Genomic DNA, 24,443 nt, shown 5'->3' on the forward strand with positions numbered 1-24,443 from the left:
GACCAATCATCAATGGCAAGTTAGCATCCGAATCGTTTGCCCCCCCGGGCAGAAAATTCCTGTCCTCAGAGTCACTGTGGAGTGGACCCTCATTTAATCATAAACCCAAAATCATTTTAACCCTAAACTCTTTAATAGTAACCGGACCCATCCCCGCAGTGACTCTGGGGGCAGGAATTTCCTGCACCCGGAGGCAGGAGATCTGATTCTGTCTTGATAGTAGTTTGGAGGTACAAAAAATATAAGTAGAGAGTTCACAGGTATTATCTGTATAAACAATATTAGGAATGCCCAAAAAGGTTAAAAAGAGTTCACGAAGGCATTCTCTCTTCTAAACAGGTGTCGCATGCAATAACCTATACAGATATGAACCTAAAGCTAAAATTATTTTTTCGACTGAACGCAACGTTAACCTTTGATGAAATTTTCAAACAACAAACTCAGAACTCCGATATCTATTTTACAATAACTGACTACAAGTAAATTGATTACGGAAAATATAATTCTGTTTCTACAGAAATAAATAACTCCATTGATTTTAGGGTTCTTGATCCATATATTAAAATGGGGTTAAGCTTACGGGTGTCATGAGTACAGTAAGGGTCGGATAGAAGCATTTTTATATCCGTACCTGTTACAAATTGTCCTTATCCATTCTCTACTCTTATTCGTTATGAATCATCTCACCTGTAGTCTACCCTTATCTATTATAGTAGTCAGATAACAAAACAGTAACGGATAAATAACAAATAATACTATTATAATAAATATTTTATTATTTACTAAATAATACATTAAAACACATTCCTTTCATAAATATATATACGTGTTGCAAAAGTCTAAATTTTATTGGGATTTGCTGAAATTTAGTTACGTGTTTTAATAATTAATTAAGCGTAACACGACTATCAAGAATAATTGGGGAATTAATATTCATTGCTCATTAATATCTGTGTGTGTGTGTGTGTAATTATCCGATTGGATAGCGGGTACAGAATAACAAAAAAAATCTTTACCCATACCCGATAAGTTTACAAAAAATAATCTCACCCATTTAATCGAATATGATACAGATTGGATAAATGGATAAAAGGGTGCCATTGACACCCCTAGTTAAGCTGAAAACGTACTTTCGTGTGCAAGCAACGTATCACGAGTTAAAAATAAATAAAAAATCTTGTAGGTAATAACCAAAAATATAATTGCTTATGGATTACTTATGCTAATATATCAATTGTTTTTATAATTGCTGAGTTGTATAGCTATTGCTTATTTAGCAATTCTTGAAAAGAATTGCTTAATAAGAAATCATTTTCTAAAGATGAGTTGACCAAACGTTTAATTCTTATTGGCCAAGTGTTTAATTTTCAATTGTTTGATTGATTATACTAATGTAGGAGTGGATTGTTTAATTTCTAAAATTTTCATAATTATTATTTAGCCATTACTCTCAATTGCTGAATTGAAGAAGTTGGTCTCCATGAGACGACGTGTTAACTTGAGGATTCCCAAATAAATAAATAAGAGATGTTTTCACCACATCAGGCCCGGCCCAATTACCAGGCCCTTTTTTTGTTTTATTGGAAGTTTGACATTTCAAATCAAGATCAGATTACCCAGTCTTAGTCAGTTGGTAATTTTAATTCGCGTATCAAAATTGGGAACTTGCAGCGCGCAGCAACTGAGCGAAATTTTAAGCAAGGCAATAAGAAACAATTATTTTTACCGAGAGCACAAAAGATCATCCAAGTGTTTTTAACCACTAGAAAACATGCAGCAACCAGCATGCACATGAAACAATTAGTCAAAAACAAAAATTTCAAACCAAAAGTTACAACAGTGAAAGATAAGATCAAATTAAGTTGCGAGAGCGTGAAAAAAACAAAGGAATCTATGAAGATGGTCCCCCATTATAGTTTGATATACGAGCATATATAAATTTATATATTCACTAAGAAAAATGCTGGGGGTGTCTGAACCTTCTTCTTTCCATGCTTATTTGGTGAACAATTCTTTTTTTCTTTTTCTTTATCTTTTTTGGCGCCTAGTTGACAAAACTTGAATGCAATTATCAAATCAGGGAAGCGTTGCTCTGATTTCCTTCCTGTCCGGGCCAAATGACTGTAACAACCCCCAAAAAAAATATATATATATATATATTATTCAAACCTTCCTTATCAGAAAAATAAATTTTAGCATTATTGGTCATGTTTGGTGCTTGATGCACAATTGTAGGTTATTTAAACCTTGTTTGCGTGATCAATAAAAGTAGGTACTGGTAAAGGAATTTTTCTTTCTTTGAAAACTTAACATCGTACAACAGAAGTGCGCCTCTCAGCGATAGTGCATAAGGTACATAAAAGGTTAAAAATTTGCAATAATGGATATATTACCTCAACCCCGTAACCTTTCGCATACACATTTGTAAAAAGCTCAGATTCATCGGGCATTGGACATTCCTGTATATCACAAAAAGATGCAAAATCAATAAACAAACCAACAGCAATAATAATCATGAAGCAAATTACTCAAGGCAAAATTGACAAAAATAAAAGATGACATAAACCAATTAGATGTTTATTTACTGTAACAACCTTGGCCTGAGCAATGGCATCATCAACTTGTTTCCTAATCTCTTTCTCAGTATCCTGGCGAAAAAAAAGCATGAGTGACAACTTAAGATGCACCTATGATCAAAAGAGAAGCAAAAGGATGTCGAAATTACCTTGAGTTCAGAGGCAGGTGCAATATCATGGGCTAAGATCAATTTACGGATTCTTTCGATTGGATCACGTTCCTGTATGCGGATAAAAGCAAAAATTTGAGGATGAAATGTACTTGAAACTAAATTAAAGGAACAAGATTATTGAGCCAAACTTGGGTGACCTGTCTAATACCGCTGATCTCATCACGGGTACGGTATGTGCTACCTGGATCTGACATCGAGTGGCCGTGGTATCTGTAAGTGTCCATCTCAAGAATCTAGATACACAAAAAATTTAAACGAAGAAAGAACATTGTTTTTGTAAGTGAGAGAAATCATGCTTTTCTTGCTTGTGTTAAATTTTTCACTTGGTACAAAAATTGCACTTTATTATTGATTAAGAAGATACATATAGCAAGTATCATTAACAGGAGGAGGAAAGAGGTACCGTGCATGATATAAATATAAATACAAAAAAAGGTTGCAAAGGAAAGAACACAAATGTAAGATTAAAAAAAGAGCTGTGAAGTACTAACAATTGGTCCATTTGCGAGTGCGTGCTCTTTAGCAAACTTGCAAGCCTGCTTCACAGCGAAGGCATCCATACCATCAACCTAATAATAATAATATAAGGTCATGTAAATACCTCAATGTTCTATACTTTGGAATCTTAAAACCTTTAAACAAAGGATTCAATTACAAAGGTTCAATAGTTCAATCATATGCTCAATTCCAGAAATATGATAGTTTATGCATGTTTTCATGCAAATGAAACACACAGCCCGTCCATATGAAATATTACCAAGAACTGCACATTACTCAGATATGTCTAGAGATGGAAGTTTGACAATCATGAAGATTCCAGGTCAACACGAGCAGTGGCTAGTGATGGTTTCAAATCAATTAATCTAAAGAAGAAACGATCGAAAGTTCGAGTTTTTCCAACCTTCAATCCAGGAACATAGTCACCACGCTTGTAATAGGAAGGGCTCTTTGCAGCTCTCCACTCAGCGGTTCCCATTCCATCTATGAATTATAATCTAATTAATTACTTAACTCACTAAATAAACAAAGTAAAATTAGGACCAAAATCAAGTTTGATAACATCTAAAGCAAGCCATGAAAACAGCTATGAAAAAAAACACTAACAGTGGTTGTTCTCGCAGACCAAGATTGCAGGCAGGTCCCACAAAGCAGAGATGTTGAGCGCCTCAAAAAGCTGCCCTTGGTTCGCTGCACCGTCTCCATATAGTGCAAAGGTGACAGCACCTTCCTTGTTATATTTCTGTGCAAAGGCCACACCACAACCCAATGGCACCTGGGCCCCCACAATCCCGTGACCACCATAGAACCTACATAAGTGATGATGTTAATATTCTTACAATTCGAGTATAACAACACACTTATTACAAATTAGGTACTGTTACAAACAAGAAACCAACATCACGTCCAATTTGGTGCACTAATTTGACAACAGATATGCAAAAATTTGTGACAAAGAGGAATCACCTTCTTGTTCAACTTATCTGTATGTCTCATGTCTCAGATAGTAGCAAAATTTAGGTAATTTTGAAGAATTACATGACAATAAATTATGAACTCAAAAACTCTTGCAGCTGCATTAGTATCATAAAAGAAAAGTAAGCACTACACTACATATATCCCCTGAAAGAAAATAAACTTGCCCTACATAGGACTACACAAGTTCTACCAAATGTCTGCTTTAACAACTATTACAAACACACTAACTGTAAAGAAATCAATGTTCAGATTCTATAGACACTATGATTAACACCAATTAACTAATTAAGGCCGGTGAGAAAAAAAAAACATGGAAATATAAATACCTAGAATCCTTCTTATAGAAGTGCATAGATCCACCCTTTCCATTAGAGCAGCCGGCCTTGCGCCCCATGAGTTCGGCGAATGCCTCGACGAGTGTACCACCACGGCCGAGGAAAATACAGTGATCTCTGTAGGCGGTGATGATACCATCGGCCTTGGTGATGGCGGCCTCCATCCCGACGGCCACCGCCTCCTGTCCGTCGTAGAGGTGGCAAAACCCCCGGATCAGCTTGGCCTTGTAGAGCGAATCAGCGGCGATCTCCATACGACGCATGAGGGCCATGTCATGGAAGAAGGAGAGGAGCTCCTTAGGCGAGGTTTCGACGATGCGAGAGGGAGGCTCGATCTTGTGGCCCGTGAAAGGGACGCTGGTCTCGATGGAGAGGACCGTCTCGTCGGAGGAGGAGGAGAAGAGGCGCGCCGAAATGGGGCGGAGGAACGAGCTGGACGGAGCGGAGGAGATGGCGCGGCGGAGGAGCGAGCTGGAGGCCATAGCTGAGGAAGAGGTGGGTGGGATTTGGGGTTGGTTTCAGAGAAAATGAGAAATGGAGAGGGAAGCAAAGGTATAAGAGGATATTTTCTCTTTTTTTTCTTTTTATTATTTTATATTTGTTTATTTGTTTATTATTATTTTTATTTTTTTTGCTGGATCTGTACTCCGTAGAATATAGGCATATAGCTAAAAAAAAAGACGTCCCTGTTTCAGTCTTTTATTCCTTACTGAATTGTTTCGAAACATAATATATATTTAAAATAAGTTAAGTTTTCATAAATACTTTTACACATAAATAAATTTTCTAAAATTTTAAAAAAACATATATAATAAACAAACAATATGATTTACCATAAAATACAAACTCTTTTAAATTAAAAAAAATAAAGACATGAAAAATACGAGCACATCCAATCGTAATAAACAAAAAGAAATATATAAGAATTTGTTTTCTGATTCAACATTTACTTATCTAATAAATAAATATTGCAAGCCAAAATTATTCTAGGGGGAAGAGCTCCTATTTTGGCGTGTTCGTCAATACATTCAATTGATTGCCAGGCTGAAAACATAAGGGTTTTTTTTATTTTTTTATTTTCTTCATTCTAATCCGTCTTCTTATTTAAAAATCTAGCTAATATGACATCGATATCACATGATACTAACTTCAAAATGAATCGAATAGACTTCAAACAACTAATTCAAACCGTTCAAACCAATTTACTTTATAAATGATACGTTTACATACATTTTTTATCTATTTTTGAATTATTTTAGTATCAAATCAAGTGGTAAAAACATTGAAAAGTAAATGTATTAAAATTAACTTGAAAACTCACATATTTGACCGCTTGACTTGATACAAAATAAATTCAAAAAGTTATAACTTTTACATGTAAACGCACAACTAATAAAGTAAATTGGTTTGAATGATTTAGATTCACCGTTTGAAATAAATTCGATAGGTTTTGAAATTAATGTTATATAGACTAAAATAACACTGATATTATACTAACCAAACTCCTTATTTAAAGCATGTACTCGTTCTTTTTGTTCTATATGTTTCGCATATGGTGTGTTTCTGAATTTTGTTTATTTCGGTAACCTCTTATAAAATGTTAAGTGGAGTAGTACTTAAATAATTATATTTCACATTTTGCAACCGATGTTGTAAAAAAAATGCATTTTTCTTCTTCCTAGTTGTATGTAATTTACTTCCACCCTTTGTTTTATTGAAGAGGAAAATCAGTTCACAGTGCAATTTCTGATTATTTTTTTTATTCGTGGACTAACTATATGGTTTAAAGGATGATTGCTTAATTGTTTTACTGAATTAGTTGAATCAGCTATAAATTTATCGTTTTATTTTATCCGATCATTTTGTAACCTTTTCACTCGGTTGTATTGCTGAAAAAAATTCATATTGAGAAAATATTTCGTCCCCCCCCCCCCCCAGTATGATTTAAAGAATTATTGCAGTTATTAATGTCTATGTTTACTGTAAGTTTATTGAGACTATTTTTTAGTTAAAAGTTTCTACATAGCTATTTAAATTATTTATAGGATGTTATTTATTTCTTATAAAAGATTTTTACATTCTTCTTTTATATTTGCTGTTAAAACCTCCATTCATGCAATATAATTACTATATTATTAAAGCAGAAAACAAAATCAACAGCCCAACTACACAGCTCTCATTGTCAATTAAATACATAATTATTTATAATTTAAAGAAAAAATAAACAGAATTAAGAGGCCAAAGCAGGAGAGGAGACTTGGCAGTTGGCAGCTACCACTGGAGATATCCAGTCAGATTGGTTTGGTTGACCGGCGGCGGCCTGCTCTGCTCCAATTTATCAATCCTCTCCAGTTCGTACATGCCAAAGTTTGTGGATTCGTACGTCGTAATAGTGATGTGAACGAAGCACGCATATATGTTTTATTTTTCTTTCGACAGCAGTAAATGATGTTCAATTGCTCATAATATTATTGTCATTATTGTTTATAACATGACATGGATATTTTACTCCTACTGTAACGTCGGATATTTCATACTCTATCCCCTCTAAAAACATGTAAAAAACATATAAAAGATACATAATTGATGTGTCTAAAAACATGTAAAAGATACATAATTGATGTGTCTAGTTTTTATATTTGCATTTGTACGACGATGATGAACACTTGTGCAACGAAATCTTATTTAAAAAATAAAATTGTATTGAAAACATTCGTGGTTTTAGATTTGTAAAATTTCTCACATATCGTCACAAATATTAGTTAGATTGAATGGAGAAAAAATCACCTCTAAAAACGTGTAAAAGATGAATGAGTGATGTGTTCAGTTTTTATATTTGCACTTGCACGACGAAGATGAATATTTTCTTGATGATGATGAATATTTGTGCAACGGACAACTCGAAAGTATATCATCATGAATCTCGTTTGAAAAATAAAATAATGTAGAAAACATTTATGGTTTTAGATTTGTAAAATTTCTCACCGATCGTCAGAAATATTGATTAGATTGAATGGAGAAAAAAAAAAATCAATTCTAAAAATGTATCCATTTTTTTTTCAAATACTTGATATCTTAAGTATGAATATTTGATGTGTTATAGATAAATACTTGTGCGCGTAGGTTGTAAAATCTTTTAAATATTAGATGGTTCTCAAATTGTAAGTGGTCTCCTTATGTAGTAGTTAATGATTGAGAGATAAAATGGGAGATTGTTACCGGAAATAGCTAGATCCTCCCTAAATATTATTGTATTTCAATCTCCGTTGAATCAGCAAGTTGATATTTCTTATTGATAAGAATAATAATTACAGATTTATAAAAGATAGCAAAATGCATGAACTAATGTGACTATTTTATTAGGAATGATACGCGAGTAAGTATCGCTTAATTTGCTAGATTATTTTTTATTCCTCGATGCGTCGGCCAGTGGTTGTCATTTTCTTCAAATTGGAATTGATCACCCGAAAGAAAAGGAAAAAAAAAAAATAGGGAATTGATCAGTCGTCGTTTCTCCTCTTTTTTTTTTTTTTGAAAAGGCAGTCGTCGTTTCTCCTCTTGGAAAGGAAAGAGAGAACCGTGACTCTAATTTGACTTGGTATTGCTCTGATACAAATTCTCAGTTCTGTCAACAAATGAGAACTGGTTGTAGGTCCCAATTTTTCTGCAAATAACCGAATCAAAAAGAGTACAATGAAGAAGTTTCAGAAAACTGTTAAAACACAGTAACAATTTAAACTAAAATGAAGTGAATTTGGGAGCGGGTCTCTAAATTATCAATTGTTGCACTGCACTAAAAAAATATGACAGCTTTTAGTTAGTTAATGACCCTGCCTCACAGTCACAACTCACAACCAACCTCTTATAACCTTTCTTTATATTTTTGCAATTATTTTACTTAATTTTCCAATAAAACTGGTGAAAAACCACGACAAACAGACACATTGTACTCACACGAATAAATACTGGGTCCATCAACTTCAGCTTTTATTTATTGCCTCCTGACAAATAAGATCGCTTGCTTCAAAAATGTATGATGATAATTTGTCTCGGCCGCAACACCATTGGCATTTTACAAATATCTCACTATTACTGATACATGAACGACTCTTACTCGACAAAATAGAAACAAAATCGTCTAATGTGATACATATAACCTAATGCCACGCAACCCAATATCCATTGACCTCACGAACCAATAAATTAAATTAAATTAAAAAAAATCAGAAGCTGCTCAAACCATTATACATAACCGTTCCCTTGTATAGCGAAGAAAGTGTAGTCAATACAACAACAAATCGTTCAGTTCAATAGCAGGCACACTTCATCTCACTGTAGAAAATTATTACACTAATAACACAATCCCACAAGTACAAAACGGGGAATAATCAACCACTCATCCTAATAACATTATTCCCATGAACAATAATTTCAACTACAATCTAATCAACAAATGATCATTTGGTTTGGTTTCCCCGCAGATCTCCTTCCTCTAAAATAAGGAAAAAATCAAAGCCCCGCAACCGCAGCTTTTTCCTCGACCGGAAACAGGAGACTGGAGTCACCAAAGAAAATTGAAACAATAGAAAATGGTTCCTGAAATATATTTGCCACAGCCGGTGTTTCTATCTACAGATTGATTACCTGCTGTATTCCCTGCTTAGGTCACCAAAAGAATTAAGCTCCGTGTTTGTTTATTTGTTTTATTAGTTACAGTCCAAGCCGCATTCCTCCAAAATGGGTCCATCGCCTTTAGCAAGGAACGGGTCGACACGGACCCACAAGAGGGAGAAGATGGAGGCCAAGAGAATAGACCACACAATGACAATGGTTGGAGTTCTGTTTTGGCGGCCAACAAGACCTTTCAAGAAAGGATAGAGATGGACGATCACCCAGAAAGCGAAGAAAAGCTTGCCAAATAGCGGGCCCCACGACTCATACCCATTGTTAATAGCATTTGACACACCAGCAACAACACCAATAAAATTGAAAATGAGAAGAGTTGTGGGAGGGATGAGCAACGTAGTCCATTTGAAGGTGTACAGCTCAGAGAATGCTTCATCGTCTCCAGCTTTGGACGTGACCGTGAAATTGGTGTCGATACCGGCAAGAACCTTTAACAGACCCTGGAACACTGCAAAGAGGTGAGCGGAAACACCTCCAATGACCCAGAACTGCTCATTTCTCCACCAGTCATCGATTCGGACGCCACTCCATCTCATTTCCAGAATTGAGGTTGCAAAAATGCAGATGAAGAGAGACATGAACCAAAGACTCGCCACATTGCTCAACTGCAAAGGTTTCAAATTACCAAATGAGCAATCAAATTGATATAAAAGCCTGCTAATCAGACCAGTGCCAATACATAAAGAGATGTATATTGGCCCTCCGTGTGTACCACCAACAAACAATTCGCACAAAATGAGAAAACAGCTATTTCCCTAACTGAAAATCATATCACTACACCTGAAGATAGCTTATAAGCAATTTAATATTCCTAAATTTAAGAGCAATAGATACATACATTAGGAGTGATAAATTTCCCAGTCAGGAGGCAAACGGCAGGCAAGGTACAGTAAGCGAGAAGAGGGATGGAAGTCCAGGGGTAGACCACTGAATTGATATAGGAAAGCCGTTCAAGCCATTTCAAACCGCTATTGTAACCGTACCAGATGGGGCAGTGCTTGCTGAAGAAAATTTCAACAGATCCAAGGGCCCACCTGAGCACCTGGTGCAGACGATCAGAAAGATTGAGAGGTGCAGATCCTTTAAACGCTGGTCTCTTTGGTACACAGTAAATTGATCTCCACCCGTGGCAGTGCATCTTAAATCCTGTCAGAATATCCTCTGTAACTGAACCATAGATCCACCCAACCTATCAAAGAAGAAAAATAAACATATAGCAAATAATTAATTAAAAGCAGTAGAATTCAGTTCATGTAAATAAAGTAATTAGTACAAACCTCTTTTCCCCAGTCAGTCTTGTCTTCATAGCCACAACTGATAACATGTATCGCTTCCTTCAAAAGAGACGCAGGGTTAGCGCCTTTGAACGTCCCACCATCCTCAAGTAAGGTTGATGAAACAAACACAGGAGACTGTCCAAATTTCTTCTCTAACTTTTGCTCTGATATAGCTGCAGCAGACTTCTCTTGCTCTGCTCCTGCTGATCATATCATAATCTCAGTATGACTTTTTGTTACAAATCTAGAGGCTAGTTAGTTGACACCGATATATTTAACAAAATAAATTATTATCATCACGTACGTACCTTCACCATTCTCTTCAGTGGTTCCATTGACAGGTAATCTGTTGTCAGTTCTCCTGAAAAATTTGGGAAACTTGAACTTCCTTCCCTGTTTGGATTTGCCGGATTTATTTTTTCTGGTACCACAGCAACAGCAACAGAAGCACCACTTGGGCCAGCAGTTGCATGTCCTAGACGGAGGCTTCTTCTTTTTTGGAGCATCATAACCATACAATGCTTGCCTTCTAAACACACATCCCGTTCCGACGTAGATTGGCCCTTGGATGCCATCCAAACCTTTCATGTTAATCTATACAAGAAATGAAGTGTAAATTTGTGTTTTATTCTTAGGATAAGAAGATAAGCCCAAAAATGTAACTATTGTAGTTTTCTTGGTACTTATTTGAATCTTTGTTTTCACTTGTTTGAATTTATCAAGCATAGGAGCATAAAGAGGCAAGGTTATGAGGTGAAATGCTTACATCAAAGAAGACTATGTTACGGTTAGCATATCGATCGTGTCGATCAATGCCATCAAATCTTTGTGGAAATTGCACATAGCATACTCTCTTCCCGACCAAAGGGTCCATCATGAAACACATTGCTTCTCTCAAAGCTTTGCTGTTGTTGATGTAGTGATCACAATCCAAGTTCAAAAGATACGGCGCATTTGTTAGCACAGCAGACACTCGAACCTACCCAAAAGAAAAATAGTCAGTAACAAAGCCGACACCTGGAAATAAGAATTTAAGTGTAGGTTTGCTGGTCAATTGGTCGTGGTTGGTGCCAAGTTTTACTAAATAAGATCTACGTGATTTCTCATTATTGTGTTTAATTTGCAATTATTTCAGGTGTCACTTCACAACTTAGTATTCTTCTAAAGATTTCATACTGAACTTTTGTTTTGCTTCACACAATTCCTAAATTCTCGATATGATACTTTGACCATGACACTAAAGGGAAAGAGTACAAGGAAATAGGGTTTACTAGGGCGTTCATTGCACCGGCCTTCTTGTGATGATTGTAACCTGGTCTCTTTTCTCTCGAGACGTAAACCAAGCGCGGTAATTCATTACCGTCCTCATCATGCCCACCACTTTGACCCAAAAATACCTAATTTTATGAACAAAGTAAGCAATATTAGTTTCTGATGCTTACAAAAGACAACAAAGAAAATACTTGTCAACAAATTTACAAACAACGCCAAAATCTTCAGAGTATATACCTGAATCATGCCGGGGTGATCACGGACATTGTTTCCAGGCCAAGGAGTTCCATCCTGCATTGTCCACCCTTCTTCCGGAACTTTCTCTGCCTTCGCAACTAGCGCATTTATTCTTACTTTAAACTCCTCGTAATCCCTCTGAGATCAAGAAGAACAAAATTAACAGAACTACTAACAAAGATAAGCTCTACAGAAAGAGGAAAACAAAAGGCTGATATACCTTCATTGCTCTCCTTTCTCTAACAAAGGATGGCATCACCTTGTCCTTCAAGTAGTCTATTTTTTGCTGGAAGTACCATTCCGGTGCACGTGGTTCAATATGGAATTTCTTGCAAAATGGTACCCATTTCTTTGCAAACTCAGAGGTCTCGGACAAGGCCTCAAAGGTCAGCATGGCGGCACCATCATCAGAGACATAACAAGAGATCTTGTCAACAGGATAGTCTACAGCCAAGATAGAGAGAACAGTGTTTGCTGTGACAAGAGGTGGTTCCTTCATGGGATCAACTGTACTCACAAAGAAATCAACTGGTGAAAGCTGTGACGGTTGACCTTCCTTATCATACCTGACCAGATTAAAATCTCACATTAAACACTCTATGGAACAGGAAATAAAAGAAAGGGATGATCAAGGAGCACAATATCATGACAATTGGTACAGACTGTAGAGTTCAGGACATCAGTAATTTTTTTTCTTTTTTTTTGTTTGGTTTTTTGGTGCACAGGGATTAGCTTTGGAAATTCATATTCAAAACAAAACGTAAAACAGATATATTACTACTTAGCATTGTACACGAAGCAACCAACCTTAGATTTAGACGGTCAAGATAGGTTTCCCTCTCGATGGGAAGCCACTTGGGGAATTGATCAAGAACCCAAGAACAAGCAAACCAAATCTCACAAATAACTGATATGAGCCAAAGTGCAAATGCATCATTGACGGGATGAGTTATTCGGTAGTGAAAGAAGAACCCAAGAACAACCAGACGAATTATTATAATAATCCTGTACGGGTTGATTTGACTAGACGGGAATGGCAGTTTCCTTGACAATGGTTGTCTCGCTTCATCCATTCTGCACCACAGGTTAAAAAACAAGGTCAAAATAAAGTATTACTACGGGTCAATATCAATTAAAGAGCCACTTAATGATATTTTTTGTTTTCCGTATACATGTCAACTATTTATGTTTTCTCTGATTTGATTACATCACAATAACGGCAAAAAAAATTATCTTTATTTTTATCTTACAGTGGAAGATCAAGCCCGTCATCATCGCCGTCCCCACCACCAGTTCTCATGTGGTGTGTCTTGTCCTGCTTCTGCTTCCATAGTTCCATCCTCTCTTTCCATGCGACACTTCCATAGCCATATGCTGCCAGGTCTTTTGAAGGATCCATCGATCTTGGTTGCACTAAAGTAACACAAATATATTGCTAGAGATTAATGTCAAAAATGCTTTTGTATAGAGATGTTTCATGGCCACGGGAATATAATGGAACTTAGAAAAGACCCCATGAATAAATATAATTGTTGAAAAACAATAGGTGTAGGGAATTATGAAGTGCATATCAAAAGTGAATATGCAGCATAATTTCAAGAAGTATAAGGAAACTCAAAAGCAACATTCAATAAGGAAATATAGAAAAGATTTAATCAAGGAAAAGAAAGATCAAAGCACCTGGCATATTAGGATCTGTGAATGGAAGTGGGTGAATTCTCTTTCCACCGCCACCCATGAAAGAAGGTACCAAAGCATGCTGCTCAGGGGGGATGTCATCAACCTACAATTGAATACAATTGCAGAGAACAGTGAGAACCCCATCAGAAAAGTCAGTGAAAACACCAATGAAAATGCGCTACAAACAGTTCAAACAAAATTTGCACGGTCATGGTACCGATAGAAATAGAGAGAGAGAGAGAGAGAGAGTATACCATCTGGCCGTTGGTAAGAAGAGGGACGTTTGGAATGGCATGGTACGAACGGGGCAAGTCATAGTCTCGACCGCGGCCATAGCTCAAGTGACTGTGGATCACAGACTCGGCATCATCATCACCGCCCATGTCTTTAAATTCGTTCTCGAGATCATCTACACCATCCTCATCCTCATCTCCATTGACCCGAGCACATCCTATAAAAGGTCATAGTTGAGGCCATTGTTAGTCTAACTGGGTTATAACAAACTGACAAACCAAAAATTCTCCAATTACCTTACCTTTGTGGCGTTTAAGACGGGTTTTGCACTGAGGACAGATCTGGTTGCCCTCCCGGCGCTCGTACTCATAGCAAGTCGTACACATGGGGAAGGCGCACTCATTACATGCCACAAACAGCTCCTTGTCATCATTCAGACCCACATTGTCCCCGCAGATCTGGCAGATCTGCCCATTCAACTGTTTCATTGGTCTCGGCTGTATGATAAAAGAAAAAAAAAAAAAATTAACAACATTTCAGGGAAATACTTCCCAATCCATGAGGAACTCGATCACTGCACTTGGCTTAAATATTATTATTATCTAAATTAAAAAAAGGTACCAAAACAATAAAGAATTTATTTAGGTAAAAGTAAAATTGGGACTGATAGAAACAAATAGCAACACATATAATAATAGTACTGAACTGCACTGCTGTCACTATTACGTAACCGGTTAAATTAGGTCAGATGAAGCTTGTAATTGGTACTGTATTATCACCAAAGTATAAGCTTAACTTCATATAATTGTATCAATCAGAAAGGCCCAAATAAACATAATTATAGAAAAAATTAGTTAAAAGCTTAAAATATATCTGTGTATGATATTGTGACTATGACTTATGAAACTGAAAAATGGTGCTTGGTACCTAACATCATAACTAGAATAGAATTTATAACTACATTCGCATTATAGGGAAGTAAGAGATAATTAGGAAAAATAAATAAGAAAGCATACGCCAGATTCCCCGTCCCGGCGGATGACAACAAGCTCATTTCTGTTATGCGAGCCGGCCACTAGACCCGCACACGCCTCCATTTCGGCCTCCTCTTACTCCCCCCTCTCTCTCTCTATCTCTCACTTGAGCACCAGCAATGCTCCCAAATTAAACCAGATCTGGCGCAGCTCTCCAGTCAAGCACTCAATCGAAGCGAGAAGATAGAATCAGAGTTGAAATTCCCGCATCTGAAGCGGGAATAAGCACATTGCACGCACTCTCCCTCTTCTGCTCTCTCCACAGCGCCAAAACCCCCCCAATCTCTCACCAGATCTGGCTACAACTTGGGTGAAAAGACAAGCACCCAATAAAACTTGCTGCTCTCCTGTGAAAGTTAGAGATACTAATCTCCTCTCACTTGCTTCTCTCTTTCTCTCTACCTCTCTTGCTTCTCTCTTGCTGCCCTCCTGTGTGTCTCTCTCTGGCAACCTTTCTGTGTCTGACAAGTATGTGTGTCTTTATTATTCGTTGCTTCTTACCGCATCTATGACTCAGCCCCAAAATACAAAGACCCACCGACACCGACACGATGAAGTTGGATTATTCATTCGTTCATTTTCTTTCCTAGTAAATAAATAAAAAAGATGATTTACTATACTAATCTAATATCTAATACGTCGAGATAAGAAGGGTTATAACAGTGCAGAGGAGTGCCCACATTCATGTCAATAATTTATTTCTTACACTGGATCCCATTTTTATAATCCAACTGACCTCGCAAAATGCGAAACAGTCTGAATTTTGATTTACTATGATCATACTGATTGTACAAACAAATGTGTTTCTTCAACTGTCGTTTGGGGTCCACCATCATCCACAAACTTGGGCCCGGTATTAGTAGGCTTCATATTTGGATGTAGAGAGTGTTTCACATACGATCTCCACTCAATGAATTCTAAGCGCAGAAGAAAACAGATTTTCTCTCTGGAATCATACAGTAGAATTATTCTCAAATTCTAATTCTTCCTATTAAAAAATCTCTTTTTGGAATGTACAAGTTGGTACTTGGTGGTCCAGGTGGAAATCCTAGAGACAGACTTGTATTATAAAAAGTTACGATGCAAGTTGGAAAATAAGAAAGAAAGACGAGATGTGAATCTTTTTCTCTAAAACATTGAGGGGTTAGAAAAATATAATGGGTAAATTAAAATGTTGACATCCGTAAATAAAGTTCAAAAACTAAAATAATATTTGGTTTACAAATGCACGGTAGGCCATAATTTTAGATAGATGTAACAATAATTAACGTTCTTTATAATTGAAATGAAATGATGATAGAATTAGAATATAATAGAACAGAAATTCTATTATTTTACAATTAAAGTAGGATTACAGAAGGCTGGACGCGCCGAAGCGGTAGGTGAAAGGTCAGCTTAAATGCTGAGCTGTGAATACCATGTGTACCCTATTATTAAAATAAATATATATAATTTTATGTAACATGCAACATGCTCAGAGGCACCATAAGCAACTTGTATTAATTAATATATTTATTTATATAATTAATGGAGCCTATCCTTGTTGACCGACACTAAAAGAGAGGTGCTTGTATTAGCTGCTCTCGCTACAATACGAGTAAAAATGTGAGAAACGATGGAGCATATCTGCACATGCGCTCCTATAGACTATAGACTATAGACTAGAACAGTTAGTTGTGAGAGAGAGAGAGAATGGAAGCGTGGTGGTTACAGTTTGTTCTAGAGGAATTAATCAAATCTGTTGCCAGTTAAGCTAAGCTTTGAAGTATCAAATACTTAAATAGTGCAATATTCTAGACCGACAGATTATTTTTTAGAGATGAAAATCGAATTAAAATGGTTTTGGTTAAAATTAGAATTAGGTGCGTGATGTGATGTAATGCTTCGAGGTACCTTGAAATCATTCTGCACAGCACTTATTACTCTTTTTAACTTTATTGTTGGTGCAATTAGGCTGCATGATGTGCATGATGCCAGGTTTCATTTTCCCGTAGGTTATATGATTTTCTTTGGGAATATCTGGCAAAAAAAGAAGTAAATAAAATAATACAGCTCTAGAATTTGTTGTGTGATAATGAAAAAAGTAAAAAAAAAAAAAAAGCGGAGAAGAAGACAGAGAGAGGAGGTGATGGAACACAGCTCACATGCGAAAGCAATTCATTTGCAATTCAAAAATGTCGCCATGCATTTTGTCCCATTGCTATACTTTTTTATGAATTTTATGTACACCCCTCAATAATTTCATAATTGCTTGTTTTCACTGTGTATACCACAATAATCAGTTAGAAGCAGAGCTGCAAACGAATCGGACCAAATTGAACTTAACCCAGTTCAAATTCGAGTTCAAACTAATTTAGAATTGAACTGGTTCGAAATTGAAGCAGAGTTTCAAACTGAAAAGAAGAGATCAAGTTTGATTCGAACCAGTTTCGAAATTTAAGTTGTTTTTATAACTAAAAAGAAGAGTTTTGAACCGAGCCAGACTCATTTTGAGTTCGATTTGACCTGAACTAAGTTTAATTCATTTCAGAACCGAGTTAGTTTGATTTGTTTCGAACCGAATTTTTTTGTTTGAATCGAACCCAATCGAATCACGATTTATGAGCTTTTTGTACACCTCTAGTCAGAAGACGTAACATTTTTTTATACAAAGTCACGGAGTATGTATTTTTCTTTTTTAATAAATGATAAAGAGGATATTTTATAAATTTAAAATGAGTTTTAATAAAAAAAAAGTCAATAAGTTAGATAAATTTGTGTGTTCTTAAAATTTAGAAGGATAAATATGATATTATTAATTTTTGAGGGGAAAATATGTAATTTTGAAAATTGTAAAGAATCAATAAGCTAACCAGATCCAGAACGAGTCATTCTGCAAACAGCATTTACTCTTTCGACGACAACACCTAATTTATTTATAAATTATAAATTTGCAACTAGCCAACGGTCAAAACACTTAACTCATGTTGATATGACCAACTATTTATTTTCATATAATAACAGCCTCATCGGTAATCAACCCACCTACATTTAATGATCAAATTATATATAATTGAATTTTTTTAACAACTGGCCGATCAAATATTTTTATTAAACAAATAGATCTACTATACTATATCACTCAAATAATAGAATTCAGTGTGGCTAAATGATCCGATCCAGATTATGTGGTAGCTAGGTCCATCTTTTGCCATCAAATTAGACCCAATAGCAAAAAAAAATTAATGCGTATTATTTGAATTTTTTTTTGTCTTCTTCTCTGATATTCCTCCTTTTCACGGGTCTTTTGGAAATATTTCCTTCTATATTATTTGGCTCCCATTTTTTACCATGCTATTTGTCCAAACTTCCTCCTCAATCTATGATTCCCATGTGCCAAAAAAAAAAAAAGGTAAAACATCAATATTCTTTTCCTACAGTCTCTCTCTTTAAAGTTCCACCCTCTCCTTTAATTTTATATACAAAAAAAATAAAAAATAGAACTATTGATAGGAGTGTCGAATTTTGTAAACTTCATTTTTTTCTTAATTAGTCTAACTTCATCAATTTTATTAGGCTTTAGATTAGCCATTTGTATATTCTGTATAACTAAATAATTAACACTAACAAATGACAAGATTATCAAATTTAAATAGATTCCTGTCACAATTTCCACTCATGTCCAAACAATAAGACTTTTTCACACATTTCTACGTCCATGAGATATTGAGATACCCTTTTCGCCAAACATACTCTTAATTAATTGATATCATTTTCTAGACTTTCCACACCATTAGAATCCCACACTAATAAAATTAATTTGTTTATCATCTCGTAATTGCCGAACATACTCTTAATTATTGACATGCAGTTTAATATCTTTATTTATTAAAATCTAACAGGACATGTTCACATTTGGCACATACTTTGAAAAATATTCCCCTTCAAATAGGAAAAAAAAAGCACTTGACATGTAACCTGAAAAAACTTAATCTTTGACAACCCAATTCCAATATTCTTATCTTGTATTTTAAAAGTTAAAGAGTTAATCAACCTTAAATAGAAATATGAAAGGCACTTTGAATTTAAAATATTGCAGTATCGAGACAGGAAAAAAAAATGAAAACTAATAACTGACAAAAAAATATTTTGCATCTAGGAGAGAAGAGTGAACCATGTATTATATTTTATATATATTTCTTTTAATTTGACATTGGAAAGAATAAGTTTCACCTTTTATATTGCCTTGGGAACAGAAGAATGAACTTTATTTTTATAATATATTCACATAGATTAATACTCTGCACTGCAAACAGAACTGAGAAACAAAGAATATCACACCCAGTTTTTTTTCACTGATAAACAACCCAAAAACAAGTAGAGCTTTTGTGGCACGCTCTGTTGCGAACTGTTGTGTGCCAATCAACTGTAATTGACACTTCAAATAACATCATTTTATCAAATGTATAGAGAATTCTAGGATATACCACCATTCCCGCTCAAAAATTGAATACATTAAAATAAAATACAAGATTGAGAATTATGCAACAACAACTTCAAAATTTCAAAGCTAATTTTACAGTAACAAAGAGACCCCTTCACTAATGTACATCCCTTTTCACATTTCTTTTCCTTTATAACTAATTAAATTTGGAAGAAGAAAAAAACCCATAAACTTCAGTCATCTTTTACTCTCGAGTTGAAGATAAAATCCGTGAAAGTTGTAGTTATATCCCTGAAATTCAAAGTATTGTTGGAAACTTAATTAGACCTTATTCGGAATAATGGATGTCAACTGATTCAATTTGTACCCACTACAAAGTAGAAACAAAGTCAGACAATTTGATACGCGTGCTCCATTTTCCCTTTTGTCTGTTATGAGTAACAACTGGTTCGAAATTTAGGCTTGACAGAAGGTGCTGTTTGGTTGAGGCCTAAAATTTTGAAGGCCTAAATTGGCATAGCAATTCATGTTTGATTGAGGTCTAAAGTTTTGTCATGGCCCAAGCTATTGATAGTACCGACTAAAGAAGAGAGAGGGGGGAAAATTGGATAGTTGTTGACTGTGGAGCCATAGGGGACTAACTTTAAGCCACCTGGAGAGGTGGTTTAGATTTGGGGGGCCCAATTTTAGAGTCACGCCTAATTAGGCTGGCCTAATTAATCAATATTTGATGGAATAACTGAGGCCTAAACCCCTTATTCCATGGTTTAGGCCTCAACCAAACACCAACCCTATGTATATTTGAGGGATAAATTGGGGATTGGTAGAAACAAAGGAGAAAAAAAAAATTAATAACAAAGGTAATATACCTAAGGTACATAAGTGTCATGTTTTTGAGCAAAGAGGGATGTCTCAAGACAAGGCTACGCCATTCTTCCTTGTCTATTCTTCCATCATGCTTTGTATCTGCCTCCTCAAATGTCTTTTTTGCCCCCAATGGAAACAAAAGCAGATATAAATTAACAAATAAATAAAAAAAGCACAAATTAAATGCACCAAAAAGGGGCACACTAATATCAACACACGGATCCTACATATGCAACCTCATCTAATTTTATTTCTCATATTATACAGGGTGTGTGATCTATAATATCTAGTTATAGAATTGCAATCTTAGCAACAGCAGATTGGTAAAATACAGAAATACCAGAGCAAAGTATTACCTTGTCGATAATGCTCTCGATGACTTCATCAGAAAGATTCATGCCAGATTCAGCAAGTGTGGCCACCACCATTTGTTTAACCTTGCAGCACCAAAAAAAAAAAATCAGAAAAACACTCCTAGAATCCAATATTTATATCGTAAGTCCGTAACATAGAAGGATTGCATTATAACCTTTATCTAAATGCGATAATTGGAATTATATACATATACCTCTTGTCTTTCAATGTATCCTTGTTGCTTAAGATCATATAGCTTGAATGAAACTGCGCATAAATTAAAACAATCAAAAGTAAAACTAAAATAACATTTCGAAGGACTGTAATGGTTGTGTGTTTTATACTTTTACGTGCTAGATTTAAGGCATTGTTTCATCCAATTATGGCATTTCACCGTGTACAATGATATAGTACCGGAGATTTAGGATACGGTTTCACCTGCCCTAATTAACCAAATGAAGTCCGCCTCACTCCATAATCAAACAGTTATTCCAATTAAGCCTTCAAATCCAGCAACCAATCATCAATTATGGAACCTAAAAGTTCAACACTTCTTCTCATATACAACACACAATGTAGCGTTTAACTTCACAACTCAATCAATCACCCAAGCACCCCCCCACCCCCTCCCTCTTCCCCTCTCAATTCCAAAATAATGGAATACCTACATTCCTCGAAAAACAAAAAATAGACAAATAAATCAATGAAGGAAACAATTGACAGTGAAACATACATTCAATTTTGTCGTCAATAGAAGCACTTGGGTGAAAAACAGAGAGGGCTCGTGCAAACTCCTCGAACCCTAGGATTCCAGTGTGTTTTGTATCAAACAAGTCAAACACCTGAAATATTTTTGTTTGCATTTTAGCCCAGATATACTAAGTTAAAATACAATTATATTTTAACAGCTTAATAAAAGGGGCTTTGATTGAACAATCTCTACTCCTAGAATCTTAGGGAAGAAAATTTCAGGTATAAAATTGGTAAAAAAAATAAAAATAAAAATAATAATAATAATAGTAATAATATTTGAAGGATAAGTGCAATTCATCCTAAACTAGAGTTTTATGATAAAATCATTATTACCTTGGTACCTAGATTTAAAAATATATCAGAATTCCAATAAATACAATGTGGAAGAAATAAATTAATTTGTCGAAATATATTTTAAGGTGGGTAGCATACTCTATCAGCAAACAAGCTCTCCTTTTTGTTAGTCTTGAATAATGCAAGCTGGAATTCCTCCTACAGAATGACATACAAAGTGAACACATGAAATAGATAGGAAACGAGTGGTAATAATTTGATTTAATTTTCACGAGTACGTACTATTTTTATCAAGAGAAATGAAAGTAACAAAAAATAAAATATGAAGGAAATGAAAATAAAGGAAAGTAAGGAAACTAATTTGTACATATAAACATGATGTGGAGTGCACTAAAAAAACTAGGATTATGTTAAAAGGAAACTAATTTAAAGTGCATACCATGAAACAGTCGAAGTCACAACAAGTGTGCAGGAGGCGCTTTTTAAAAAAAGTAAATGAATAAATAAGCATAACAAATTAGCACATAGTCTACTAACCTTGTTAATTAGGCCATCATCGACCACGGCACTGCTAATCTTTTTAAATAACTCATACAACGCCTCTATTTCACTTACACTAACTGCACACACAAATGCACCACCACTGTTAGTGACAGCTTTCAAGAAACTTTCCTAATTAAACCATGAAAGGTTATGACATAATAATATTTATACATAAGAATATTAAAAAAAAAATTTCCCTTTCACCGTCATGTTTGAGCCAAAAGTGTTACATAAAAGTAACCATCAGCGCCACTGGTGTAGACCAGTATAGTTCCGTTTGTTTTCATTTGAGTGTTACTAATTCTTGTTCAATTCCAAAATAACAGCAAGAGGGGAAAAACCATTCGTGATGATAAATGCCAAAATCAAAATTTAGGTGAACAAAATTCTCAGGAGAACATACAAGAGGTTTGTTCAGCCAGGACATGAGGATCGCCGAGGCCTTTATAAGGAGTCGAATTGTCTATTCGTAAGCACTTGAGAAGAAGCTGGCATAGCTGCTTGACTCCTTCTAGGCAATCCACCATTCTATTCCGTCTCCTCTTTTCTCAAATCAATGCGCTAACACCTGTTATGCTTTGATATCATTAATTAAGAATAATAAACAAAAATGCATGGAATGCATGTATGAGTTCCTTATTTTATTGACACTACCTTTCTTATTTAAGAAATAATTACCACTTGTATTATGTACCAAATAAGAGACATCCATAAAATTAACATGGAATCTATGTAGGATTTGTACAGTAGAGTACCACCAGTTTTAGCATTTTTTTTTTGTTTGTTTCCTACCTAAAGAAGTGACATCAAATCGTTTGAAAACATCCAGAGATTTTCATAATCAAAGCACCAATCAAGGAAAAAATAACATAAAAGTAATCTCCGTACGTACGGGCACTACAAAGAGGTAATTAGGCACTTCTCTGTCTAGTAGTTTCACACACAGAATGGCTCAAACAGACATACACAATACCAGCACACAGAAAGTGGAGATTAAATTCAGTTCATTTACAAATTGGTGTTATGTCTGTATCTAAAAATTCTAAAAACGAAGAAAATTCAAACATTATAAAATTAGAACTGCTACAGCACAGTCGCACACCCTCTATCTGTTAGCACTGAAACTACCTTACGATACAGCTGAGAGTGCATTGGAACCCCAAGTCAGAGACAACTCTGTTAAAATTAACATCAGATCCCCACAAGATTACATCCTTTATCTCCTATTCGGTAGCTTTCCATTGTAAGGCCATCAATTGATCTTAGTTCAATTTCATCCTAGTAATTTATTCATTACAACAAGGTCCAATCTTTAATCATCAGACCAAAACAAAGGATGGGCCTTAAAATCCTTAAAAATAGGCTACTTGAGAGATGCAACGAGCCAGAGATCTAATATATAGGCACCTTTAATCAGGAGGAGGAGGGAGCGACTGAGATAGAGACAGGTGGCGAGCGAATGGGAGCTCAAACGAAGGAAGAGAGTGATGGAAACTGCGGCGATGGTCGGAGTAACAGCAGCGGAGACGACGGAGATCTTTTAGGCTTGGGGGGTCCCCGTAGGTTGTTTGGCGGAGGAGACAGAAGGGAAGAAAGGGGTGGGGCCGTGGGGGGTCGTAGAGAGAGAAAATCAGCCAGAGGAAGAGAGAAGCACGTTTGTTAGATTGTAATCGTATCGAACGGCTGCGATTGATCGCTGCTCTCAGCCTTGTATGGTCACGTGAGAAGCACGTTCAGCCTGACGCCTTCTGCGTGAAATCTCATCCTCTCCGTCTCGAATTCAGTTCCCTGTAGTAACTCGAGTTTTGAGTTTATATACAAACCGTCCGATCAGAATTTTAGACAATCGGTCCAGAGGTGGAATGAACGGGTCCCTTTAATATTCGTGTAGAAACAGATCTGACGGTTCTGATCTAAACAAAAACTTTCACCTACTTTAGGTGATATGAATTCTCCTCTCAGGCATAATGGCATCTATTTTTTATCCAACAATCGAGATTCCATTGTGAATTTGTGATGCAACGATTGATCCAACGCTGACTTCCCCCCTCTCTCGAATTCACATCCTCTCCGATATCTGATAAGAGAATCTTTTACAATTACTAGATCTGAACCGTTCTTTTTTACTTGACACGAATGTCAAAGCCTAAAAATATTGTCCCCTATTGCAACGCGAATCCTAAACCGGTTGAGATTTAATCTCAAATCATAAAGTGAGGGTGATCCTCT

General features: G+C 35.7%; 3 protein-coding genes across 5 annotated transcripts; all 3 read right to left on the bottom strand.

Moving 5' to 3' along the window:
* Positions 1 to 1,691: 1,691 nt before the first annotated feature.
* On the bottom strand, positions 1,692 to 5,125 carry LOC144567982 (pyruvate dehydrogenase E1 component subunit alpha-1, mitochondrial-like). Its single transcript, XM_078318190.1, has 9 exons — positions 4,552 to 5,125; positions 3,854 to 4,056; positions 3,651 to 3,730; positions 3,241 to 3,318; positions 2,887 to 2,982; positions 2,726 to 2,797; positions 2,595 to 2,648; positions 2,394 to 2,459; positions 1,692 to 2,121 (listed from the first exon to the last, which is right to left on the bottom strand). The coding sequence occupies exons 1-9, from the start codon at positions 5,040 to 5,042 to the stop codon at positions 2,077 to 2,079; spliced, it is 1,185 nt and encodes a 394-aa protein (XP_078174316.1). The 5' UTR covers positions 5,043 to 5,125; the 3' UTR covers positions 1,692 to 2,076.
* A 3,677-nt stretch (positions 5,126 to 8,802) lies between these two features.
* On the bottom strand, positions 8,803 to 15,684 carry LOC144567980 (putative cellulose synthase A catalytic subunit 5 [UDP-forming]). 2 transcript variants are annotated; one of them, XM_078318189.1, is made up of 14 exons: positions 14,963 to 15,684; positions 14,248 to 14,443; positions 13,967 to 14,163; positions 13,713 to 13,815; positions 13,283 to 13,445; positions 12,840 to 13,106; positions 12,253 to 12,598; positions 12,033 to 12,170; positions 11,795 to 11,920; positions 11,290 to 11,502; positions 10,832 to 11,117; positions 10,524 to 10,723; positions 10,085 to 10,435; positions 8,803 to 9,851 (listed from the first exon to the last, which is right to left on the bottom strand). In XM_078318189.1, the coding sequence occupies exons 1-14, from the start codon at positions 15,041 to 15,043 to the stop codon at positions 9,267 to 9,269; spliced, it is 3,252 nt and encodes a 1,083-aa protein (XP_078174315.1). In that variant the 5' UTR covers positions 15,044 to 15,684; the 3' UTR covers positions 8,803 to 9,266. The 2 variants fall into 2 exon arrangements, with proteins under 2 accessions (XP_078174315.1, XP_078174314.1); XM_078318188.1 differs by having other exon boundaries at positions 10,524 to 10,726.
* A 3,707-nt stretch (positions 15,685 to 19,391) lies between these two features.
* LOC144568470 (calcineurin B-like protein 3) lies at positions 19,392 to 23,876 on the bottom strand. 2 transcript variants are annotated; one of them, XM_078318827.1, is made up of 9 exons: positions 23,622 to 23,876; positions 22,618 to 22,782; positions 22,209 to 22,291; positions 21,810 to 21,869; positions 21,358 to 21,466; positions 20,839 to 20,891; positions 20,627 to 20,707; positions 20,273 to 20,385; positions 19,392 to 19,694 (listed from the first exon to the last, which is right to left on the bottom strand). In XM_078318827.1, exons 2-9 carry the CDS (start codon positions 22,739 to 22,741, stop codon positions 19,637 to 19,639), a joined length of 681 nt encoding a protein of 226 aa, XP_078174953.1. In that variant the 5' UTR covers positions 22,742 to 22,782; positions 23,622 to 23,876; the 3' UTR covers positions 19,392 to 19,636. The 2 variants fall into 2 exon arrangements, with proteins under 2 accessions (XP_078174953.1, XP_078174954.1); XM_078318828.1 differs by having other exon boundaries at positions 22,618 to 22,790.
* Positions 23,877 to 24,443: the final 567 nt, after the last annotated feature.

The sequence above is a fragment of the Carex rostrata genome, chromosome 17, assembly GCF_964058835.1.
Source record: "Carex rostrata chromosome 17, lpCarRost1.2, whole genome shotgun sequence".
Lineage (NCBI taxonomy): Eukaryota > Viridiplantae > Streptophyta > Magnoliopsida > Poales > Cyperaceae > Carex > Carex rostrata.